The sequence below is a fragment of the Gavia stellata genome, chromosome 14 (assembly GCF_030936135.1).
Source record: "Gavia stellata isolate bGavSte3 chromosome 14, bGavSte3.hap2, whole genome shotgun sequence".
NCBI lineage: Eukaryota > Metazoa > Chordata > Aves > Gaviiformes > Gaviidae > Gavia > Gavia stellata.
In genome coordinates, this window is record NC_082607.1 from 24,457,213 (window position 1) to 24,480,538 (window position 23,326).

At 63.9% G+C, this 23,326-nt stretch overlaps 1 protein-coding gene across 1 annotated transcript; it reads right to left on the minus strand.

Annotated features, from left to right (window-relative positions):
- Positions 1–551: 551 nt before the first annotated feature.
- LOC132318133 (diacylglycerol kinase delta-like) lies at positions 552–22,133 on the minus strand. The gene is made up of 29 exons (XM_059824312.1): positions 21,936–22,133; positions 12,043–12,153; positions 11,847–11,927; positions 11,513–11,617; positions 11,156–11,288; positions 10,841–10,947; positions 10,259–10,384; positions 10,013–10,115; positions 7,845–8,007; positions 7,641–7,749; positions 7,315–7,454; positions 7,092–7,173; positions 6,510–6,601; positions 6,147–6,246; positions 5,534–5,774; positions 5,121–5,222; positions 4,912–5,011; positions 4,314–4,421; positions 3,631–3,727; positions 3,445–3,552; positions 3,151–3,264; positions 2,815–2,949; positions 2,554–2,720; positions 2,297–2,414; positions 2,123–2,209; positions 1,897–2,013; positions 1,705–1,821; positions 1,090–1,257; positions 552–626 (listed from the first exon to the last, which is right to left on the minus strand). The coding sequence occupies exons 1-29, from the start codon at positions 22,131–22,133 to the stop codon at positions 552–554; spliced, it is 3,504 nt and encodes a 1,167-aa protein (XP_059680295.1).
- Between the last annotated feature and the right edge of the window lie 1,193 nt (positions 22,134–23,326).

The window sequence follows — 23,326 nt, forward strand, 5'->3', positions numbered from 1 at the left end:
TGGGGGGGGGTTGCATGATGGGGAGCAGAAACAGGTGAGAGCAGGAAGCTGAGGGGTGAAGGCTGGAAGGGGCCAGGTCCCCATCACCCTCCCCGCACCCCATCACCCTCCCCGCACCCCATCACCCTCCCCGCACCCCATCACCCTCCCCGCACCAATGAGACTACACAAGCAGCAGCAATGAGTATCTTCTCTCCAAATATTTACATAGCTTAAATACCCATGTGGGGAAGGGGGATCTTTGCTTTGGCCCCAGCTTGGGTGCACATATAGCAGCCCAAGCTCCTGTAGTGACCCAGCTCTGGGCTGGACTGGGGGTCAGGCCACATTGCCCATGGGGCTTGACCTCTGCTTTAGTGTTTCCAGCCCCACAGGCTCAGGGAGAAGCAGCAGCTCCAGGCACACCGGAGGACAAACAGACAAAGCAAGGCAAGCAGGGGGGATCCACACACATAGGGCATGGCGGGGACCTGTGGAGCCCCCCTGCCTGACCCTTGGTCCCTAGGGGCAGCACCTAGCACAGTGGGCTGGGCTGCTGCCCTGCTGCCGGCCTAGGGTGGGTTGCTGAGCTCCTTAATGGCCTGGAGGATTCTTTTCATGTGGCCTACTTTGGTGATCCCCAGGTCCTGCAGGAAGGAGAGAGGGGAGCTGACATGCTCGTAGGGGGCCAGCCCTCCTTGGCTTTTGCTGGCAGGGAAGCCACAGGGTGGAGGACAAGGCTGTAAAGCCCAGCTCCCCGTGCTCTCTCTGTCGGAGCATGCTCCTTGCTAGGAGCCCTCTGTCCTCTCGCAAGTATGTCCCCATGCCTGGGTGCAGGAGAGGGCATGGTGCTGTTGATCCTGCTTTGGGCAGGTGCACTGAGCCTTCCAAGCCGGGCAGCCAGGGCCAACCCCCTCCCCTGCTTCCTGCCCCTGTGTGCAAGCTAAGCAAGCAGTGCAAGCTTAGCCCTGCAGGGCTGGGGCTTGGTGCAGGGTCAGGACCTGCCTTGCTTTTCCCCCCTGCCACCCTGAGGAATGGGGAGAGGAGGGGTGGAGGACACCATGCTCCCCAGGGCTGGGGGTCCCTTAGGGGGCACAAAGGGGGTTGTACCTTCAGGTCTCTCCTCTCCAGCAGGATCAACTCAGAGCCCTGGATGTCATGCCGGACAAAAATGTCTCTGTACTCCCCTAAACCGAGTGCTTCCAGCCAAGCGGCCACCTCCTCGGAGCTCCACTTGTCTGCTAGCAGGGAGGAAAACCACAGAGGTGGACAGGGCCCCTGCAGAGGCAGCCAGATGCAGCAGGGAAGGTAGCAGTGGTAGGCAGGCTGCAGCCAGTGTCCTCCCCCCCGCCCAGCTCTGGCAGGGCCAGAGGCCACAGCAGGCTCAGGCTGGAGAGGTTTCTCCTCTCCTTAGCTTACTTATGGAGCATCTGAGCTTCTCCCCCTTGACAAGACCCCCAGCCCTGGGGCAGGGACTTACCTGAAGGGCTGAATTGTACCATAGCCCCCTTCTCCCCCTTGCAGTAGTGGTGGAGTTACAGAGCTGAGGGGCTCCACATGTCCGTTAGCAGAAAAATTAAGCTCTAAGGTAACATCCCTAGGCAGCCAGGACATGCCCTGTCACCCTCCCAGAGGGTCCCTCCACAGCATGCCCAGGACAGGAGGCACATGGGGGTCCCTACCAGTGTGGGCTGTGCCTGTCTCCCTCCCTGGCGTGCTGCCTGCTTTACCTGGGAGCACACTGTTGGTCTTCTGCTTTTGCACCTTGTCCTTGTCCTTCCTGGGCTTGGGGATGTTGAGGCGAAGCTTGAAGCTGCCCTTGTTGGCGCTGCCGGCGCTTTCCTGCAAGAAGCCAGGCTGAGTGGGGTGCTACAGACCCCCTGGGCTATACCCCACCCCTAGTCCCTGTGCACCCACCTCCTCAGCGGGGTGGGCAATAGGCCCCAGCCAGTGGATGTCCAGCAGCCTCTGCAGCTCCTGGCCCAGGACACTCAGGGGGCGGTGCAGGGCCTCCTCCTCCTGCGGTGAGTCCACCTGTGGGGGACAGGGACCATCCCCAGCCCTGCTGCCACCCCCAGAGGTGTCGGCCAAGGGCACGGCCCCTCCGTTGCGGGGCTTGGGGTGCTCTCCAGCTCCCACTCACCGCCTTCCCTTCCAGGAATGCCCTGGTCTCGGTGTACAGCTCCTTGATACTCAGCACCACCTCCACAGCTGCATTCCTGCTGAGAAACTGGGGGCATAGAGGGGTGACCCCTTGAGCGGCAGGGCCCCAGGGCAGCCGGGTGAAGGTTGCCTTGCATCCCCAGCCCTAGCTCACCTCCGCGTTGCCAGCGGCTTTGTTGGAGAGGGCTTCGCTCAGCGCCAGGGAGCTGGTGTTGACAGCGTGCGCCAGCTCCTGCTCCACGGCTTTGTGAGCCTTGGCTGCCTCGTGGATCCTGCGGACGAGAGGGGCTGGAGCTGCCGGGGCTCCCCCGAGCTGGACAGGCAGCACAGGACTAGGAAACCCCCGTAGCTCTGGGTGGCCACAGTGAAGCTCCCCCACCTCCCTGTGCCCACCCCATCCCGCAGCCTGACCTGGCAATGAGGGTCTCGGCAACCTGCGAGACCTGCTGCAAGAGGCTGCTCTCCTCCTCGGTCAGGTACTCCATGGACTGCTGGGAGCTGAGCCGTGGCCGGGAGGCAGCTCGGTAGCTCTCCCCCTTCTGCTTGTCTTCCCAGGACTTGAGGGTGCTTTCAAATGCCTGTGGGGGACAGAGATGGCCCCCCCCTCAGCCTGTCACACCTCACATGCCCCAGCACAGCCCCACTGCATGGGCTGTGCAACCCCGAGCTCACCCGGTCCCTTGTCAGCATCTGGGCTCGGTTCTTGTGCTGGATTTTGATGACGCCGGGCGGCTGGATCCAGGCTTCTCCATCCACCTGCACAGGAACGCCCTCGTCCCCCCGGATGGTGATCTTCACCACACGGCACTGTGGGGTGGACAGCCTGGGGTTGGCATCGTGGCTGGCACCGCGCCACTGGCTTCAGCCGCTGTGCCAGGGCTGAAAAGTCTCCCAGCGCCATGCCGGTGCCAGCCAGCAGCCTGGCTGAGCTGCGCCGCCCCAGGCTCCGCTGGTGCCCCAAAAGCTTTCCAGCACCACGCAGGGTCCCGCAGGGTCCCTTGTCCCTACCTGCGCAATACGATGGTGCTGGAGGTTGATGACCCGCGACACGGCCATCTGGATGCTGCCGAAGACAGCCACCACCTCCAGCTTCTTGTCATCAAAGGATGGAGCCCCAAAGTTCTGTAGAGGACCAGTACAAGTGAAACCCCCCCAAACCTGGCTCGTTTTGGGACCCAGCTTTTTGCCCTGTGTGTGCCCAAGGCAGGGACAGCTATAGCCCTGCCCAAGGGCTCCCAGGTTCCCTGGGACAGTGGGAAGGACATCGTGCCCCCCTCCCCAGCCCACGACGCTGGCACTCACATTGTCCTCCTTGGTGCCTCCCCAGAAGTTGATGCCCCCGGCGTAGCTGGGGATGTTGAGGACAGCGATGCCCTGCAGGCTGGGCAGTGAGATGGGCACCCCATCACACTGCAAGAGAGGGCTGAGCCTGGGGGGCTGCCATGCCGCCACCCCCCCGTCCCATCCCTCTTCCCCCCAGCCCCATACCTCCAGCTGCACCCGTTGCTCCAGGTTCTTGTAGGTACGCTGCAGGAGCTCCTTTGTGCCCAGCACCCCATACCACATCATGTTCTTGGTGCGGCTGCTGCAAGGCAAAGCGGGCCGGGTGAGAGAGGCTGTGGGCTCCTCCCCCCCACCTGCCGCAGGCTCTGTGCCCTCCCCGGGGCCACTGGGCTGAACCAGTCAGCCTGGACTGCTGGCCCTGCGTCTGCCTTAGTTTCCCCACTCCCAGAACGGGGGGGGCGGGGGGCTGTCCGCTGCCCCCTACAAGATGCAGGCTGCAGCACATGGCACCCAAATGTGCACCCTTCCACGGCAGCAGGGCAATGTCTCCTCTACCCAAGTGCAGAGTGGGAAAATCCCACCAAGCTCTCCTGTGCCCGTTCACACACCTGGGGGGGGCATCAGCAGCCGGAGCCTTGCAGCAGCCCTCCCCCTTCCCAGGGGTGTTTGCAATCTGCTGCCCACCCAGGGGTGCTCACCCCAGCACCACGGCACTGGGTGCAGGTGGAAAACCTGCCGCAGGAAGGGGTCCCCAGCCAGACACGGCAGCCCTGAGCCGACCCCATGGCTCCCGGCATCCTGACGGTCCCTCCTGGTGCAGGCATCAGAGAGCCGGGGGGGGGACTGTATGTGTTTTTCCCAGAGGAATCTGGGGGGTTTCAGCCAACCTGCACTTCTTGGGGTGCTCATCCCGTTTGTTGTTGAACTCCAGGGAGATCTTCGCATCCAGGCCAATGCCGAAGTAGTTATTCATGACACATTTCTCCGAGAAGTGGCTGAAAGCAGCAGACAGGGCAGGCAAGTTGGGAGGCAGCTGCACACGGGCAACCGCTGGGCTGACAGCAGGTGACGGGGTATAAAATCTGCCGAAGCTGCGGTGTGAGCTCCCAGAGGTGTTGGCACTGGGAAGCCTGACCCAAGTCAGCAGGGATGGCTGGAGCCCCCTCGGTCCCCATGGTGGGACACCCGCGGCGCACCAAGGACCTGCCTGCACTGGGCTGGGGGGGAGCCCTGGGCTCCCAGCATGACCACGGTGCTGGCCAAGGGGCTGGCAGCAAGAGATCCTGCACCAGGCACATGCAGGCTTCCCCGGCATGGGCACCACCAGGCCAGGGAGGGCTGGGCACCAGCAATGCCACACTGGTGGGCAGAGGATCCCCCAGCGGCCATCTCCAAGAGGCAGCGTGGTCTCAGCTCTGCTCCCACTCCATGATGGGCAGCAAGGGTGGGCCAGGGGCCCCAGGGTGGGCAGGACCTCAGACTCACAGGGCACTGGGGTCTTCGGGGAACTGCAAGCTGCCAAAGGTGTCCGGCCGGTCCAGGATGATGGGAGAAGACGCGGAGGTCACCGTCTCCCGCCGGGAGCCTGGCCGAGGGGGAGAGGAGGTAGCTGCTGAACTGACTTTTACCCTGAGCCCATCCCACAGCTCACCCCCATGCCTCCCAAAAAGCCACGTGCCCCACTGGCATCTTACTGAGCCTTTCATCCTCCTTGTTGAGCTCCTCTGAGCTGTCCTTCTTGCTGGGGCCCACATTGCCCCGGTAGGCTTGGGTCTGCTTGTTCTGCTCATCCACAGCTGGATGCAAAGAGGGGTGTGACAGCGAGTCCTGGGCAGCATGGCCCTGTGCCCCCTCCCCGGGTCAGCCTTATGGGCTAGTGCCAGGCAGGGCCCAGGGTGGCACCTCTGCCCCGCAGTGGGGACCTCCCTCAGCCACACCAAGCATCAGAGAAGGGCTGATGCCCTTGGATTGCACAGCACTGCTGCCACCCCAAGATTTCAGATGGGGAAACCAAGGCACAGGTCCAGCACCAAGCTGTGGTGGCTCTGCAGCCTGTGCCAGGCTGCTGCAGTGCCATGCAAGCTGCCAGCCCCTGCCACCCCCTCACCTTTCTCCGCCTGCTCAATGATTTGCCGCAGGGCTTTCTTCAGGCTGTTTGCCCGCAGCATGAGCTGCTCCTTGGATTTGAAGATGCGAGGCATGGGGCTGGGGTTGAAGCTGCCTCCGTTCTCCTGGTCCTTGGTGTCGGCAGGGGTGGCCTGCGCCATTCCCTCAGGGACCACGATGGCCTGAGCCTCCTCATTCAGCTCCCGTACCAGCGAGTCCAGCTTTTCGTTCAGCATGGCACACTGTGGGACGCCCACCACATTCAGCACCCTGGCACAAGCTGCTGCCCACCACCAGTGCTGGGTGCTTGCCTGGGCACCTGTAGCACCTGGGCATCCCAAGCATGAGGGCACCCCCATCTCTGCCTAGGCACTCCATGCTTGACTGGTAACCCCGCGTGCCTAGACACCCCGTGTTTGCCCAGGGACCCCAGGCGCCTGAATACCCCATGCTCGCCAGGACATCCCGAGTGCCTTGGCACCCCAAGTACAGCGCACCCTGATGCATCCACAGGAAGGGCACGGGCCACCTGACCAGACCCCGCCAGCCCCTCCACTGCCCAGGGGCTGTGCCACCCAGCACGCCCCAGCTTTCCAGCTCCCCCTGCAACCCACTTTCCGTGCCATCAGCTCAGCCTCCTGCTTGTTCTCTGTTGCCCTCTTGTAAGCCCGGCCGACTTCAGCCACGAAGTCATTGACAGTGCCGCAGAGGAACCTGCCGAGAGAAGCAGCAGGTGGATGGAGAGGGGCACGGCATGACCAGCTGGGCACAGATGCCAGCCGGGGGGGGCTGCTGGGATAACACCCCCCTGCACCGGAGGGGCAGTGCCAGGGTTATTTGCCAGGCACCAGCACAGCCGGCAGATGCTGGTGGCCAGACAGGGAACAGTCTGGCCTGAGGGGGCTCAGCACCCCTGGGGACATGCCCCCCGCCTGGCAGGGGGGCTCCCGTGCCCCCATCACCAGGCCCCTTCTTACTTTGCAGATGAGATCACCACAGAGTGCTTGTCCGACTCCAGGATCTTGGCCAGGTGAAAGGCAACAGAGTCAGCGTAGTGGGAGATCTGGGCCTGGAGGGGGGACAGGGGGGACAGCTGGAGCCATGACACCCTGCAGGGCGCCCCGCTCCAGGATGGAGCCTTGCCCGGCCAGCCCTGGACCAGGGATGAACATCCCTCCTTAGCTGATTCTCCCAGCCCTGAGGGCGGCCATGCCCACATCTCCGGGCAGAGAGAATGCTCAGCCACAGCAGGAGGGAAAATGAGGCAAGGGGTTGAGGGGGAGCACACGGAAGAATCCAAAAGAGCCTGCCGGTAGCAGGCCAGCCCCACCTCACCCTGCTGGCCTGCTCCCAAGTGCACATGCCAGGCTGAGACCTACCAGACTCATTTCATCGCATGCAGCTGGCTGCCAGCCCCCTCACAGCCCCAGGCCCCAGGGACCCCTGGCATGACCTCTCCCTGTGCTATCCCCCTCTGTGTGCTGATGGGGTGGTGGGGGACCTGCCCCCCCCAGTGTGCCCTGCCCCATCTCAAGCCCTCGGTCCCCAGTGGTGCCCACCTGGATGTTGGAGTCCCCATTCTCCTCCTCCTTGAGGGCCGGGGGGGACTGCTTGGGGGCCTCGTAGGTCAGCACGCTCCACCTGCCAAGCAGAGACCACATCTGCCTGCCACCTCCTGGCACCCCAGGACAGGGACATGTGGGCAGGGGACAAGGACAGGCTGCCTGAGAGGTGCTGAGGCCGGGGGGGAGCAGAGAGGCACGTGCCCTGCACCACGCTCACCGGTCCAGCATCTTGGTGGTGGCCCTTTCCAGCTTCTCCAGGATCTGCAGCAGCTGGGTGTCATCGTCGCACAGGCTGCCCCAGCCCAGCACCCGTGCCAGGTCATTGCCGGTCCCCAGGGGCAGGACTCCCAGCTGGCACTACGGGAGAGGGACAGGGCGGGAAGCGCTCGGAGCAGCCCCTGAGGGCACCCGTGACACCCCCAACCCCGCTGTGCCAATCACTCGCAGCACCCTGGGGTACACGGGGGGGGTCCCAGCTGCAGTGGGTGCTGGCGCTGGGGACAGTGCTGGCCCGCGCTGGTGATGCCAAGCACCCCCACTCACCTGCTTGTGGAGGCCAAGGGCGTCGATCTCGGAGAGCACCCAGCCCACGCTGCCGTCCCCTCCGCACACCAGGATCCGGAAGGTGGAGAACTTCTGGAAGAGGCGCAGCCTGGCAAGGGGACAGGAGAGAGGGGCTGGGGGCTGTGCCAGGCACCCGCTGGGACCCTGCTTGGGCCACCCCGGGGGGGCCAGGCCAGTGCTTACCCCAGGTGTGGGCCCCCGTTCATGAGGTCGAAGACTTGAGCCGGGTTGAGGAACTGTTTGAACTTGCGCAGAAACTTGACACCCTGATTGTCCCCACTCTTGGAGTTGACGAAGGCCAGGAGAGGGCTGGAGCAGGTCGATGGGCAGGTGGCCTTCCAGAAACCTGCATCGAGCCCAAGCGCATGAGGCCCCAGCACTAGCTCCCACCCCCCAAGGACACTGATGGAGACACCTTAGGAGAGCAGAAGCCATGTGGATACCTGGACTGTGCTGTGCCCGACCCGCAGGGTGCTGGGGCCAGGCAGGAGGCACAGTGATCAGGGTGCCCAGGGGATGGTGAGAGGTGGGAGGAAGAGTAAAAGATGGCAGTGGGGATGGGAATGGGGATGGGGTGGGATGGGGATCGGGATGGGCAAGGCTAGCACTAGGGCAGATCCAAGTCAGGTTCCTGCTCCATCACTGTCCCTGCAGGCACAAAGTGTGTCACCGAGCTGACTCACGTCCCCGGGCTGCCACTCCGAAAGGAGCAGTGGTGGTGGACGCACAGGAGGGTCGGTTCCTCACTGTGTCAACAGCCCAGCTGGGACCAACCCAGCAAAACCATGTGGGAACAAGGCACACTCCCACCTGGGGGTGCTCCCGGGGGTGGCACTGGCAGCCGGCACGGCCACAGGGGACCAGCCGCAGCCCCAGGGGTCTGTACTGTCACCCCCAGCGCTGCTGCCTGCTCCTACCAGGGCTCTGGTGGGGTGGGTGTGAATGACGCAGAAGCCTCGGGAGGCTTGGCAGCCGGCACCGTGCTTTTAAAGAAATGAGATGGGGAATGAAACGTGCCCAGGGCAGAGGAGGATCGATAGCTGGCCCGCAGCCCACACCCGCCTCAGGCACATCTTGGCCATCCCAGGCCACAGGCCAGTGCCTGCTAGTTCCTTCCCTTGGCAGACCGGGCGATGCTGCGGCAGAGAAAGCATCAGCCCTCACTGCCGCTGGCACCGGCCCCACAGCCATTGCACCCAGAGCCCTGCGGCATGCAACCGGGAGCCCCGGTGCCTCCACCGCACAGGGAGCGGCATCCCCACAGCCCACCGCCGCCCAGCCCGGGCATCGCTCGATCTCCGCTCCCAACCCAGCCGAGCAGAGTGTATCGGCAAAGGAAAACACTGGGGGCTGCTGAGTCAGAGCGTGGGCTGCTGCGGAAGAGCCCGCTGCCAGCGGCACCCGTATGCCAGGGGGGCACAGCGCAGCAGGAGGAGGGGGACTGAGGCCTTGCCGGGCTGCTCCCTGCGGCAGCAGAGCCCAGTCGGGCTCGGCAGCAGTCACAGTTGCCAGCCCCGCAGCCGTGCCGGCCTTGGTTGACTGGGCTGCCGCGAGAGGGACAGGGCAGAGACGCTACTGGGGAGCCAGCCGCGAGCAGCCGCGGCTCTGAAGCCGGAGGAGAAGCCGCGTGATGGTTACCCTGACAGCATCCTGATGAGTAATGAGAAGCAGATGAGCCACTAGCTGAGCCGAGCGCTGAAAATCATTAAAGAACAAGGAAAGAAATATCCGGAGGAGAAGAACAGATTTTGCTTGGCTGAGGCCAGCTGGGCCCCTCCGGAGAGGGTGAGGGAGATGGGGGGGGGGGGTTCCCGCAGGGCCGCACATTGCTTCTCCCCCCAGTGCCCTGCAGCCACCCGCGCTGGGGGGAAGCTGTGCTCCGCACTACCAGAAAACCATCCAAGTTTCAGACACTGAGAAATAACCCAAGCAAGGGCCTCATCCTGTCCTGCAAGGTGCTGAACCATTGGGGTGCAACAAGGGGCACCCCACTTCAGGGTTGAGGGCTGGCGCTGCTGACCCCAGCACGGACCATGACCAGGGCCACCATGAGAGGCAGCCTGGCAGGAGCAACCGAAGCCACATGCAGGGAAGAAGTGCCACCCCAAAGCATGGCACCGGCACAGCCCTGGGGCAGAGCGCAAGGCAACAAGCAGCCTTCAACCAAGGGTGTGGCAGGGAGGGGCATTGACTCTGGAGCCTACTGATGGTAGTGTTCCTGGTGCTCCACAGGAAAGCGTGCACAGTGCCACAAGTCAAAGCCTGCAGAGGAGCTCAGAGAGCTCAGAGCCCTGTCCCAAACAGGCTGTCCCCTCCACCCTCAGCCCAGCCCTGTCCCCTCCGTGACTCACCATCTGAATCGATGCTGTTCAAGGCGGTCGGTGGGATGATGGACACTTTGTACTGGCCCAGGGGACACCTCTTGCCAAAGAGCTCCTTGCAGGCACTGTGAACCTGAGGACACAGGGAAAAGCGCATAAGCAAAGCTAGGGGACGCAGCACCAAAGCCCCCAGCCTCAGTTTCCCCAGCCATGCACCCAGGAGGGGCAGTGCTGTCTGTGCCATGGTGGAGGGGACAGGGACTGACACATCCTTACAATGGCCTTGCACCAGAGACACCGCCAGTCCTGCAGCCTCCGGACACTGCCGCAGGTCCGGTCGCAGACAGCGCAGCGTGCGCTGACGGGCAGGTTCCCCTCCAGCCATTGGTGGGGCATGGCCACCTGCGGAAAGGGGAAGTCACCAACGCCACATCACCCCTGCTGCCCCCACGCACTTGAAGGACAGTGACGTGGGCCACCCCCTTTCCCAGGCACCACGGAAGAGGTGGGCAGGGGATGATGCCCCACAGCAGGGCAAGACAACCCTGGGACGCCTCCCGTGCCCCCTCGACCCTGCCTGCCTGGCCCCTTGCAGCCGCCAGCGCGTGGGGCAGGGCAGGGATGTCCCCAGCAAACGTTTGGGGGTGGCCCAACTTGGAGAGCAATAGGGATCCTGAGGCCAGGTGGCAGAGGAGGTGTCCCCAAGCCATGTCCCTGCAGAGCCAAGCCCAGAGGCCATACAGTGCAGGGGACAGCTGGGTGCCAGGGTCCCCCCTGCTTCTCATTTGGACACAGCAAGGCCAGCTCTGCTGGTGGCTCTGTCCTGCCAGGATCCCCCATGGGGACTCCCCTGCTTACCCCATCCTCGTCCTCAATGATTTCGGTGCCGATGGAGGCCAGGGTTGTCCACTTGCAGTTGTTGGTGGCTCTGACGGCACAGCGCTTGTGCGCCTTGAACTTGCAGACTGCACAGGGGTGAGCAGGTGAGGAGCAGGGATGGTCCCCATGGGATGCGGACCCCTGGTTCCCAACCCCTCCACGGCTGCTGACGGTGCTGTCCTGGCAGCCGGTGGGCATCACCCTGCAACGCTCCTGCTCCAGGCCAGCCTCAGAGAGGGTCCCCTGCCCTGGTCCCAGCCCCAGCCCACCCCCCAGCAGGACCCCAGCACTGACCTTCGCAGGAGAGGCCATGGGAGGTGACCCCCGGGAGGGCTTCGCGGCACACATTGCAGAAGGTGGGGCGTGCATGGGAGCAGGCGTACCAGTTGTGCATGCCCGAGAAGTGCTCCATGTTGAACTGTGTGGTCTGCTGGAGGGCACAGCGCTGCCCGGTCAGTCCCCTGGGACCCCCAGCTGGCACTCCCTCCCTCCTAGCCCTCCTGAGTCCCCCCAGCCCCACTCCTGGCTCCTGTCCTCCCCACAGGGCTGCACCAAGGGAAGCAGCTCCTGTCCAGCAGCCAAAGGCACCCCTGGCTCCTGAAGGGTACCCACTCGCAGACGAGCACCCACACAGCCCCCGGCCCACGTCACCTCATGGATCTCCCACTTCTGGACAGATTTCAGGGCACTGATCCAGTCCTCCATCTCTTTCCGGTTCTCTGCACATAGGATGAGCTTCCGGAATGGCGTGATCACCTGCAACAGCCACCATCCCTGTGTCCCCTTGCAAGGCCACCGCGTGGCCAGCCAGCCCCCCAGGAGAGCAGCCCCCAGCAAACCCTGGCACACTGCCACTGGTGCCACCTCCAGCAGCACAAGGCCATGCTGCAAGGTGCCCCACAGCTCTGTGGGGAGGGGTCTGTGGTGCCTCCCCCCAAGGGTCTGAGGTGGAGGGGCACAGCAGGTAGCCCTGCACCTCCCTCACCGTGAAACTGTTGTTGATGTTCTTGGTGCTGGTCTCGGCCACACTGGCATCGGACAGGTCCACCTCGTCGAAGATCAGGGACTGCGTGGGAGAAACCGGAGCCCCAGTCCACCAGGCAGGGATTTTGGGCTCCTTCCCGGGCTTGCAGACTCAAGCACCCCCAGCTGAGCATGCTGGAAGCACCCCCCCAGCCTACCTTGGCATCCTTGGCGTAATAGAGTGTCCTGCCCCGCAGCTTGAAGTATCGCCTCTTCCACCTCTGGAAGGAGCTCGTCTGCTTCAGCAACAGCCCCTCCTTCACGCTCTTCTGCAGAGACCACAGGGTCATGAGCTCCCGCAGCCCCCAGGACCCCCAAAGCCACCCCTTCCCCTCCGGTGACACCGGTCCCTGGGTCCCCAGGAGCTAAGTGGTGCCCAGAGCACAGATGGAACATTCTGGGGTTCACACTGTGCTGGATGTAGCAGGGTAAATTATGTCCATTGCCCACCACACCCTGGGCATTGGGCACTGTATGTGATTCAGGGGGATGCTGCTGGGCATGGCAGTGCCGGCGGCTGGAGGTCTCCAGGCACACAGAACCACCGCTGCCGGTTGCCTCCTTCCCATCCCCAGAGCAGCACCCAAGAGAGCCAAGGGCAGAGCTGGAGCTGGGAGAGCTCCCTTGGAGGAGACACCAATGCCCCAGAGCCACGAGGACTGTGTCTTGGACGTGGCACTACCTGGGCACTGCAGGCCCAGCCTCTTTGCTAGGTTGGCGAGCAGACGGCCGGGATGCAGCCAGCCCTGCCTGGCACCCACAGCCCCCGGAGGGGACAACCTGAGGCGGAGGGCAGCCCGCAGCAGGCACAGCATCCCCTTGCAGCGCAGCACATCCCTGCAGCCTGGCCGCCTGTCCTCTGCCCTCCCCGATCCACACCACCTGCCAATATTTACCCTCCTCCCAGTGGTGTTTACAAGGCTCAATTAACTAGCGTTTGCAACGCGGCTACAAGCCTGTGCCGAGGAGGGTGGCAGAGATGCTGTGGCACTGCCTAATCTTTGATTGTATCTTCTTTAAACACCATCGGCAGCCCCATTCAGCTGCTTGTCTGCAATTAGCCACAACAGCGGTTCTATCAGATCCCAGCACAACAACATTTAACGGTGATTTAGCACTGGGCACCAAGGGCATCTGAGAGAACCGCGGCGCTGGGGCTGCGCCCAGCCCCTGTGCTGCAAGAGGCGGCACTCAGGCGCTTGCCAGCCTGCAAACACACCGGTCCCTGGCCTCGGCATTAACCCACTGCCCCGAAAAAGATGGCCGGAGCACCAGGAGAAGCAGGAGCCTCCAAGGTCACAAAGAAGCCAAAACCCTGCTTGGGGTTCTCCCCAAGCCTCAACTCCCCCAAATGACTGACCCGTCCCCAAGCCCCCCAGGGCATGCACCGGGGTGTCCCCGGCTCTCTTCCAGCTTGCAGCCCCAAGTTCGGAAAGGAGTATTTTAAGCCTTTATCACTCCCTATCAACGCTTTGCTCCCCCCAGGGCTGGCGCAGGGTTTGGCTGTGGTTGGTCCCCATGCTGCCTGTGAGTGTCAGTGCAGGTTCAAACTGCCCTAGTGTCCCAGTGCCAGCACCTAGGGACCCACCGCGTCCCCTCCCTGGTGACTCGGCTGCGAGAGCACAGAGGAGATGGTGAGCCCAGAGCTGCCCTGAGCCCAGCCTGCGACACAGCCAGCAAAGGGAATGCAGCCTTTCAGGGGAGTCCAGCTGTGACCCCCAACTCCACATACAAGCCATGCACCCTAGCGGTCCCTGCCCCATGCCAGGAAGGGACAGGGCAGGGTCCTGCCACGGCCAGGTGGGGTCCAGCCACGAACGCCGCTTCCACCACACCTGTTTGCATGCAGCGGACGCAGGCACAGGCTCTGGGTTTGCTGCAATCATTGCTTTTGCTGCAAAGGAAAGACAGCATGTGATGGCAAGGAGCTGCGTGTGGGAGCCCGTGATGGTGAGAAGCAGGAGAACACGATGACAAGGAGAAGGAAGAAGAGGCAGCAGGTCCATGGCAGTGGCTCAGGGCTATCACAGCAGGGGCTGGAGCCAGCGCTGCAGCGGGACACAGGCGCTCAGTTCTGCCTGGCTCCAGGACCACGTTGGTGGCAGGATACGGCCAGGAAGGCTGCCTGAGGGGACAGCATCCCCTCCTGCGAGGGGGCCGGAGCTGAAACACCCCCAGCTGCGCTGCTGCGGCTGCTGCAGCAATTTCTCCTGGCAGCCAGTGGCAACAAGGAATCACCCAGCCCCAGGACATCACAGTCCTGGCCACTCTGGGGTCGGTGACGCAGCTGCCAGCACTGTGCCAGCCCCAGGCTAGGGCACAGCCCGAAAGGCAGAGCCCCCACCACCTCCACAATGACACCCATAAGAGTTTTATGACACCCGCAGTGCCGTGGCTATGGGAAGGCATGCCTGGGTTTCCCCCCAGTGCAGACTAATTAGTCACCAGCATCCCAGCATGGGGTGGCAAAGCTGGTGCAGAAAAGCTTGGGGGACACCTCTCCCCACATCTACCCTTGGGTGCTCCCCAAAACATGCCCAGGGTGCCCCAGGCACGGCAGCAAAGCCCAAGCCCTCTGCTCCACCATGCACAGCATCTTGCCGCACAACCCCTTACGCCTGCAGCTGCGCGTCCAGGCTCCATCACTCCCCACGCTGACATGACGGGGCACAGGTTCAGCCAGCACCAGTGTTGCCAGTGTGGGGCCAGCCAGCCAGCCCCCTCCCTGGGGAAAATGAGGCAGGTCCCATCTCTGAAACGAGCCATGGAGCCCAGCCATGCCACGCTGCCTGGACAGGGACACAAGTCACTCTGCCTCGGGTGCAGGAGGGCTCTTTGAGGGTCTTACTGGGGCGAGTCACCCACACACACCCGATTTTTTGTCCATGGGTCTCAGCCAGGAGCACTCGGTGCCGCCCTGTGCCCGGAGCAGCTTCCCCAGTGGCTCAGCAGTTTTGGACCCCTGCTTTTGGTACTAGGGACACGAGGAGACCTGGGAGGCATGTGATGGCCAAGGCCACCAGCAGACCTGGCCACGCAGTGGGAAGTTGCGCTGCAGCGGGCAGCGTCGAGCGAGCCCATCGCTTCCCCTTCACAAACAGGAAAGGGGTGGGGAGGGCAGAGGCCGGCACTCAGGGCGAGTGGCGGGCGGGACAAGCTGGGGTGGCATCACCCCTGCCATGCTGGCTCCCCCACAGCCCCAAGCAGGGCTCCAGGGTCACTACAATAATACAACCCCCTACAGCAAGTGGCTATTACGTACCCTATGGCTCCCAGGAGCAGGAGCCGTGCACCCACAGCACAGGGCAGGGGCTGCCTCTTCCTCCCGGAGAGTTTTCGGGGACACTGACAGCCCCCGGACACTGGGGTGGGAGCTCTGTGCTGGCTGCTGCACAGCCGCGAGCACGGGGTGCCACCCACACCCCGAACCAAGCCCTAGCCCTTCCGCTCACCCCAACTACAGCTTCTCTGGCTGGCAAGCCCCAGCCAGCACTGCAGGGAGCCACAGCGGAGCCAGCGCTGGCTCCGTCCCAGCAACAGAGGCGGCAACACGGCATGCCGATGCCCAGAGCAATGTGCAACCTGCCCGGCCACCAGCCAGAGGCTGGCTCCCCTCTGCGGGGCTCTGCCCCAGCCCTCCCCCTGCCCCATCTCGGGTACCCTCCCTGCTCTCTCCAGCCCGGGGGGCTCAGTAGCACCTAGGATGTGCCCGGCACCGGGGGGGTGGTCCTGGAGACACAGGGTGGGGAGGTGAAGGCAAGAACGAAACCACACGGGGTCTGTGCAGAAACTGCCACCTCCGGCTCAGCCACAGCTGGCAGAGGGCAAGTGGCAGTGGGGCCTTCGTGGGTACACAGCTAAAAATAGCCCTGGGAAGATGGCCAGCCATAGGCAATGTACCCCACCAGGACCGCGCTGGTCCCCAGAGGCCATCAAGTTGCAGGCTGGCGGTGTGCTCGGCACAGGCAAGGGGGCTTGAAGCGCAGCCCAGGGGAACTCACCTCCCTCCAGGACCATACCCCAGCAGGGCTTCTTCCAGGCCAGGGTGCAACCCAAAATGCCGGCTCTTCCCTCGGCCCTAAGGCAGAGCCCTGGGATGCTGCTTTGAACCCCCACACCACTCTCCCAGCTCTGCCACCGCCATCCCCGGGAAGAGCCCATAGCACAGCCAGGTTTGACCACAGCTGGGGTGGGAGGGTTTTCCTGCTAGGATCAGCTTGGACAGCAAAGGAGCTGCCGGAGAAGAGCCAGGAAGGCTGAGTTAATCAGGAATGCTGGCTCATATGGCTGGTGGGCACCACACTGGCTGCCCACCCAGCTTGCAGCCCTACACCACTCCTGATGGGATCTGCTTGGCCCCGTGGCGACACAATGCCTTGCCCGGCGAGGAGGAGAGGGGACCCAGCACCCACCAATGCACCAACCTGCATTGCAACAGCATCATCCCGGGCAGCCGCCCTCCTCCAAACACAACAGCCCAGTAGGCACGTGCCAGGGTCTGGTCAGGTCAGACCTCATCCCCCTCCTGAGCCAGCAGATGCCAGGACAGCAAGGGAGAGCCAGCAGACCTGCAAACAGCCCGGCCGTGAGGCTACCAGCATCTGCTGGGCTAGAGTCGGTTGGAAACCTTATCAGGCTTTGCGACACGGCAGACCTCTTCCGGGACTGGGCAGCCGGGTGGCTCGGTGCCCAGGGGATGCCACAGCCCCACAGGCTCAACTGCATCCATGCTACCAGAGGATGTAGCCTGCTGCCATTGCAGGACCCCAAATCCCCCTTCCCAGTGCTGGGAGGATACTTGAAAGGAGATTCCAGCACCGGTCCTGACATGCCATTACATGATGCCACAAGGCACCACTCAGGCCATTGAAAGGGAATGAAGGATTAACGGGGAGGAGAGGAGTAAGGGAAGGAGCCCCCAGAAGAGGGGCAATCCCCCCTATACCTCATCCTCCAGCAGTCATGACCTTCAGCTGCTTTTTAGAAATGAGCTCATGCTTCCCTATCTAAAGCCACATCTGTCCCCAAGCACCCGGACGGCAGGCATCCCTCCCTGTGCCGGTCCCCCCCTGCCCCTCATGCCTGGGTACCGGTGGACACCGCCGTAGCTCTCCCACCCTGCCCAGCTGCTGACGGGCAAGAACAGCACTTGCATAATGGAAAATGTGAGTGTGAAGAGGGCAGCACATCTGAGAAACCTCACAAACATCCGGCTGGTGACACTGGGGCTATCTTTACACCCCAGGCACCGGCTCCGTGAGCCCTGATTAACGAGGGCAAGCCCAGCCTCCCCTGCCCTGCTGCAGCCTCCTCAACAGGGATGGTCCCAGGCAGCATCACTGTGCCTTGTGTGGCACAGTCCCACTGTGGGGGGTGACCCAGTGACCATCCAGTCCCCTCGCCCGCCCCTGGCAGGCTATGTGCCACCAGGCTGGGAGCAATGCGGAGCACGGCTGGGGTGGAGATGGGCTTTGGTGTTGGCTGGCTGTGGCTTGGCTGGGGCTGGCAGGGAGCTCTGGGGTGGAGACCAGGACAGGTCACCTGAAGCTGCCCAGGATCACAGAGATACTCAACCTGTGGATTCTGAACATCTCCACAGATGGAGACTCCACAGCCTCTCCGGGCAGCCCATGCCAGCATTTGACCAATCTCACAGTAGAAAAAGTGTTTTCTTGTGTTCAGATGCAATTTCCTACTTTTTCATCTGTGCCCGTTGTCCCACCGACAGACGCCACTGAAAAGAGCCCGGTTCCCTCTTTGCTGCACCCTCCCCTTCACATATCTATCCACATTGCTAAGGACCCCCCAGCCCCAGCCGCCCCTCCACGCTGAACAGCCCCAGCTCTCCCAGCCTCTCCACATACGAGAGATGCTCGAGTCCCTCACCAGTGTCAAGCCAGGAGGATGCACTGCCCGGGAGCCACGTGCCACCCTCCCACTGCAGGAAGGAGGTTTCCAGGTCTGGCCCCAGGGGCCCTACCTTGCTTTCCTCGTCTTTTGGCCAGGATCTGGCCCTTGGCGGGCAGCCCTCCTCACAGCCTGGCTCTGCACCACCACCCTACCAGGCCTCCCGCAGGTGCCCCAACACCCCTACATCCACAGGCACTGCTCGCCCATCCCTGGGGCACCCTGAGCCTGCGGGGTGCCCAGTGCCTCCAGCAAGGACCAGGAGAACTCATCCCTTGGGATACCAATAAACCCACTGACATCCCCCAGTCCTCCAGGGGATGCTGGCAGGTCCCCCAGCCCCACCGAGCAGCTGCGACATACCCCAACATCAGGAATTTGGGAACATGATCCCCCTTTCTAAACAGCAGATAAGCCATGCCCCTGCCTGCCATGGCAGTGCACATTGTGCCCACCTCATGGACAATGCTCCTATCCCTGGCATGCACCCCGCCATGCCCCCCTTGGTGCCCTGCAGCCCCCCAGCTCTGGTGTAAGCACCCCGGGACCAGTCACTCACTGCAGCTCCTTGCAGCCAGAGCCAAACCGAGCAGAGCTGCCGGATTGCTCCCTGCCTCCGCTCAGCTGCCAAGAGAGCCCATGCCGAGGCAGCGCCAGCCCACGCGGGTAGGATGTGTCCCCCCACCCCTGTTTGCCAGCACCTCAAATGTCTCGATGCACCCCAGAGCCAGCACTCCCTCTTTCCCCATTGCCCCTTCCCTCCATGCCCAGCCCTAAGGGGACCAGTGCTGGGGTGCAGCACAGTATCGCCCCCGCCCCGCTCTTGCACTCCAAAATCTGGTGCAGGCAACCGGCAGCCCCCCGCCGAGGTGAGGAGGAGGAGGAGGAGGAGGAGGAGGAGGAGGAGGAGGAGGAGGAGGAGGAGGAGGAGGAGGAGGGGACGGCAGCAAGACCCCATCCATCCTGGGGCCATTCAGCCCGGCGGGGGCACCTGTGCTTGGCAGCTGTCATTGTCACCAAGCACAATGGCCTCATCGCCTCCGCACAGAAGCCGGCACAAAGTGCCCCGCGGGGCACCCTGGCAATTACAGCCCAGAGAAAGCCAAGCTGGGGGTGTGGAGTGGGGATACGTGACTGATGGGGAGGTTTGAGGAGGGGATGGGGGAACAGGCATTTTGGGGGGCACTGGTAAAGGGGAGTAGCTATCAGGAAGGATTCAGCAGAGCCCGAAATGATCCTCACCCACTTCGGTCCCCGTTGCGCTGGACAACACCCTGGCGTGGGGGAAGCTGCTCGCTCCCATCACCAGGGACCAGGGTCCCCCCAGTCAGTGTGGGCGGGCAGTGGGGTAGAAGTCCCGACCCTTCCCAGCTCCCCAACATGGCAGCTCCTACGGACCCCCTCCAGCACCCCAAACACCACCGATGGCCAAAAAACAGGCCAACCTGCCCCCCACCACCGCTAACCCAGTTATTTCTCAGGAACTGCAGCCCTGGCACTAGACTCTCCCTTACTTATTACCTGTATGCTAATTAGGTACCTGCCCCGCTCTCTGGCATGCAGGCGATGGTTCCCCCCGCCATCCCAAACCCACATGGGTGCACAGGGGTGTCAAAGTGGCTCGGAAAGGTGCCTGCCGTGGCACACGTGCTGCCTGTCCCTCTGGCTGCAGCTGTGGCCGTGGCCAGAGGGACGGGCAGCACACGTGCTGCGGCACAGCTATGAGCTCCGGACAGCCTGACCTGGGTGGCAGCAGCAATCGCATCCCAAAATCCTTATCTCCGTAGGGAAGAAAGGAACCCATCCAGCAAGGAGCCAGGGTGGAAAGCATGGTCCTGCCCATCCAGACCAAGGCAAAGGAATCCTCAGGGAACACCCTGAACTGTGACACTGAAAACGCTTACATTTGGGGAGAGGAATGCACGCACAGCTTGACCTCAGCCCCCTCCAGCACCAGCCCTGCCCCGCACTCACCCATCTCTCCTCCTCTCTCCCCACTCCATGGGCCATTAACCCAGCTGCGTCCCTTCCACCTGCCCATCCATTAAGACACCCACCTCCTCCGGCACGCTTAGCGGCATCACCTCCTGCATGGCTAATTGCCGATGCCGGGCAGGATGCAGGCAGTGGCTGTGGCAGGCAGGGAGCTGGCAGCTCAGCCTTTCCCCACGCGTAGCCTGTCAGCCAGAGAGCCTAGACAGGCTTTGACACCTCGGCTGGGGCCTCGGGGCATGCTTGTGTCCCTGTGCTGCTGCTGCAGGACATGGGCACAGCCCAGCCATCCACCCTTTTCTCTCGGGTTTCCTGGCATTGACGACTCCCTGCGATACCCCCCATGCTCCACAGCACGGCAAACCCCTTCAGCACAGTAAATGCTGTGTGGCAAACTCCAGTGGCTGCTGCCGCCCCTCCCGGAGGGTGCTGAGGGCTCACACACAGCGCTAAGCATCCCCAGGACCCCACCCACCAAGCTGGCTTCCCACCGTGCCCCCCGCGCAGCACCCTGCACCCCAGCACAGCCCATGGCACCCACCTGGCAGCAAGGTTGGAGCGGGCAGAGGAGGTGCCAGCCTGCTCCAAAGAAGGGGAAACTGAGGCACGTTCCTTGAGCAGCCAGAGGGACTTGGCAAGACCCCCCCAGCGCCACCTGCCCTGGAAATGTCTCCTGCCAAGTGGAAAAACCCCATGGTGCCGGGTTGAGAGCATGCGACTTCCGCACCCCTGGGCAAACGCCCTTTGCCCCCCCTCGTGCCAGTGTGCCAGGCTTGGCACAAGAGCCAGGACTGGGCCAGCAGGAGGGGAACTCACCCCAGCCCTGAGGAGCCCCGAGCTGCCACCAGACCCGGCACACCGCCCCACGCCCGCTGCCTCCCTCCGTGCCCACGGCACCCAATGCCAGACCCTGGGGGCACCCCCCTGCTCCCCAACTGCATCCCCCCGCGGTGTTTTCTCAGCTGTACCCCTCTGCGGGGTGGCACGGCCACCAAACCCCTGCCGAGGGGTCGCTGGGGCTGGAAGCCGGCTGTGGGGGGGATTTCTGGCACAGCCCCAGGGCGAGGATCCCCCACACACACACCCCCCAGTGCAGCAGCCCCCGAGTGCCCCCTGGCACTGCAGGCACCGCCTTGACTCACACCACCGCCTCCTTCCCGCAGCCAGGAGGTGGATGCAAAGGGACTGCTCACTCGGCAGGTCGCCCCACGTCGTGCCTGAATCCCCCCTCCCCAAAATGCCCCCCCGCCACCCAAAATCTCCTCCTCTCCCTGCTTTCCACGTGGCTGTTCAGCCCAGGTTATTTCTCCCTGCACTTCAGGCAGGAGGTGCCTGGCCATTTCACTGTCCCCACCTAGGACACCTATGGCCACCCACTCCTATTTGGCCAGAAGGAACCGCATCCCGTGTTTTTATAGGTCCTACCAAAATAGCTTCCTCTGAGCAAGCTGCGCACATACACACACAAGCTGCCCTCCTGCCAACAGCTGGGAGGCAAAAGCGTCACATACAACCTCAAAAGTGTCCCCATCCACCCAGCAAACCACCAGGGAGGACTGGATCTAGGGAAGGCTGCGGGAGTGGGGCCTGCAGGGGAGCTGGCACAGCCAAATTAATCTGGGGCGCTGGGAAAGATGCTGGCTCCATTTTGCTGCCCACCAGGCCCCACACACAAGCTGCCTGCAGTGGGGTGCGGTATCCCAGGAGCCTACAGCACCACGATGACCCTAAATCTCACCCCCAGAGCATCTGTGGGGCAAAGCCTTCCCGAAAGATTCCCCTTTCCCCAGGGGCAGGTGGGAGGACCCCAGGGAATACAAACACGGGATGAAGGCAATTGGGGAGGGGGGTCCAGGCATGGGAGAGACCCTGTCCCCGAATGGTGGGGTAAAATCTGTGCTCCACAGTCCCACGGGACCAATGCTGACCCTGCCACCATGGGGTATGCACCTTTGCCTGTGCCCTTCTGCAGGGCACAGGGGTGCGGACCCCTCCTGGCACTGACCTGGGCACTGGCTGAGTTGGGTCTGCAAGCAGCAAGTGCCTGGCACTGATTTACACCCCAGAGCGGGCAAACACCGCCCCCCCCGCCCCTTCTCAGCAGGGACCCCGCGCCAGCCAGCCCCTCGCCCCAGGCCCCCGCGCCCCTGACCTTGCTCCTCATCTGCCCCGAGGTGGACACCTTCCGGATGAGTTTGTGGGAACTGTCCTCCTGCTCGCCCTCACTGTCAGAAGACTCCTCACCGCCCGCCTCGGGCGAGATGGGTGCCAGCTTGTCTGAGTCCAGGGATGACACCGATTCCCGGGTCTTCCTCAGGAACAGGTCCCCAGCCACCAGCTTCTCGGCCATCTTCCCACCCAGCTTGGCTCAGGGCTCCGCCGCCGCCTGTGACAGCCCTGGGAGGACAAGGACACACAGGAGTGGAGAGGAGAGCCCTGAGAGGGGGTGCACAGCCCCTCACCCTCTATGGCTCCGCCAGCCGGGAGGTGCAATCCTGGAAACCAGGGGAGACGGCGCTTCCTTGCCCAGGAACGCCACTCAGGGTGGCTTCTGTGCAGGCAAAGTTTCCCTTCCTTGCCTTTTTTCGGAGTCCCAACTCTTCCTCACCCTGCCTGTCATCCCAACACCGGCCCTCGCTCTGCTGTGGGAGACTACGGTCACCCCGTGCCCTGGCATCGGGGAGCACCTCCCTTGCCTCAGCCTGCGCCAGTTCCCCCCTCCCGTGCCCATCCCCAGGGTGCTGGGCTGCCCTCAGAGGCCGGGGGTGGGAGAGGGGGGGTCTCCATGAAAAGCAGCAGCAGCCTCCCACCATCCGCCTCGCCCCGGCAGCCGGGAAGAGCTGGGAGCATCTCCTGGCCCCACGCCGGTGGGTCGCCAGTCCCAAGCAGGTGGCTGCGGGTGGGGTGGGACGGAGGGGAGGGCGCGGGGCTCCCCGCACGGGGGGGAAGCCATCTCCCCGCGGCTCCCCTGCCTGCCCCGGGGGCTGCGGCCGGGCTTGGGGGCACCTACCTGGGCGAGCGAGCCTGGCCGGCTGCAGGGCTGCGTGCCCGGGCCGGGGGTGGCGGGGGGGGGCACCCCACGGCGCCGTGCCCGGTCCCACGCGACTGCCGCGGGCCGGCTCCGCCGCCCCCCCCCCCCCCCCCGCGGCTGCCGGCAAACGCGGTGCCGTCTCCCCGCGCAGCAACAAGCGTTTCGGGGGGGGTGGAGGGGGGAAAGCGAGGGCACCGCAGCGCTGCCGCCCCCCCCCCCCACGTCCCGTCCCGGCCGCAGCCCCCCCTCGCTGCGGGCCTCGAACCCCCCCTCCGACCTCGGGGTGCGGGTGCCGGGTCTCCGCCGAGCATCCCGCAGCACGCCCGGGAGGGGGGAGGCGGAGCGGCCCCCCCGCCGCGCACACACCTTGCACACCCCGAGCCGCCGCCGCCGCTTGTGCAAGGTCGCTCTTCCTCCGGCCCCCGCCCGCCGCCCCGCAGCCCCCCCCGGCCCCGCAGCGCGGCCCCGCCGGGATGTGCCTCTGCAGGCAGCCCCGGCCCTGCCCCTGCGCC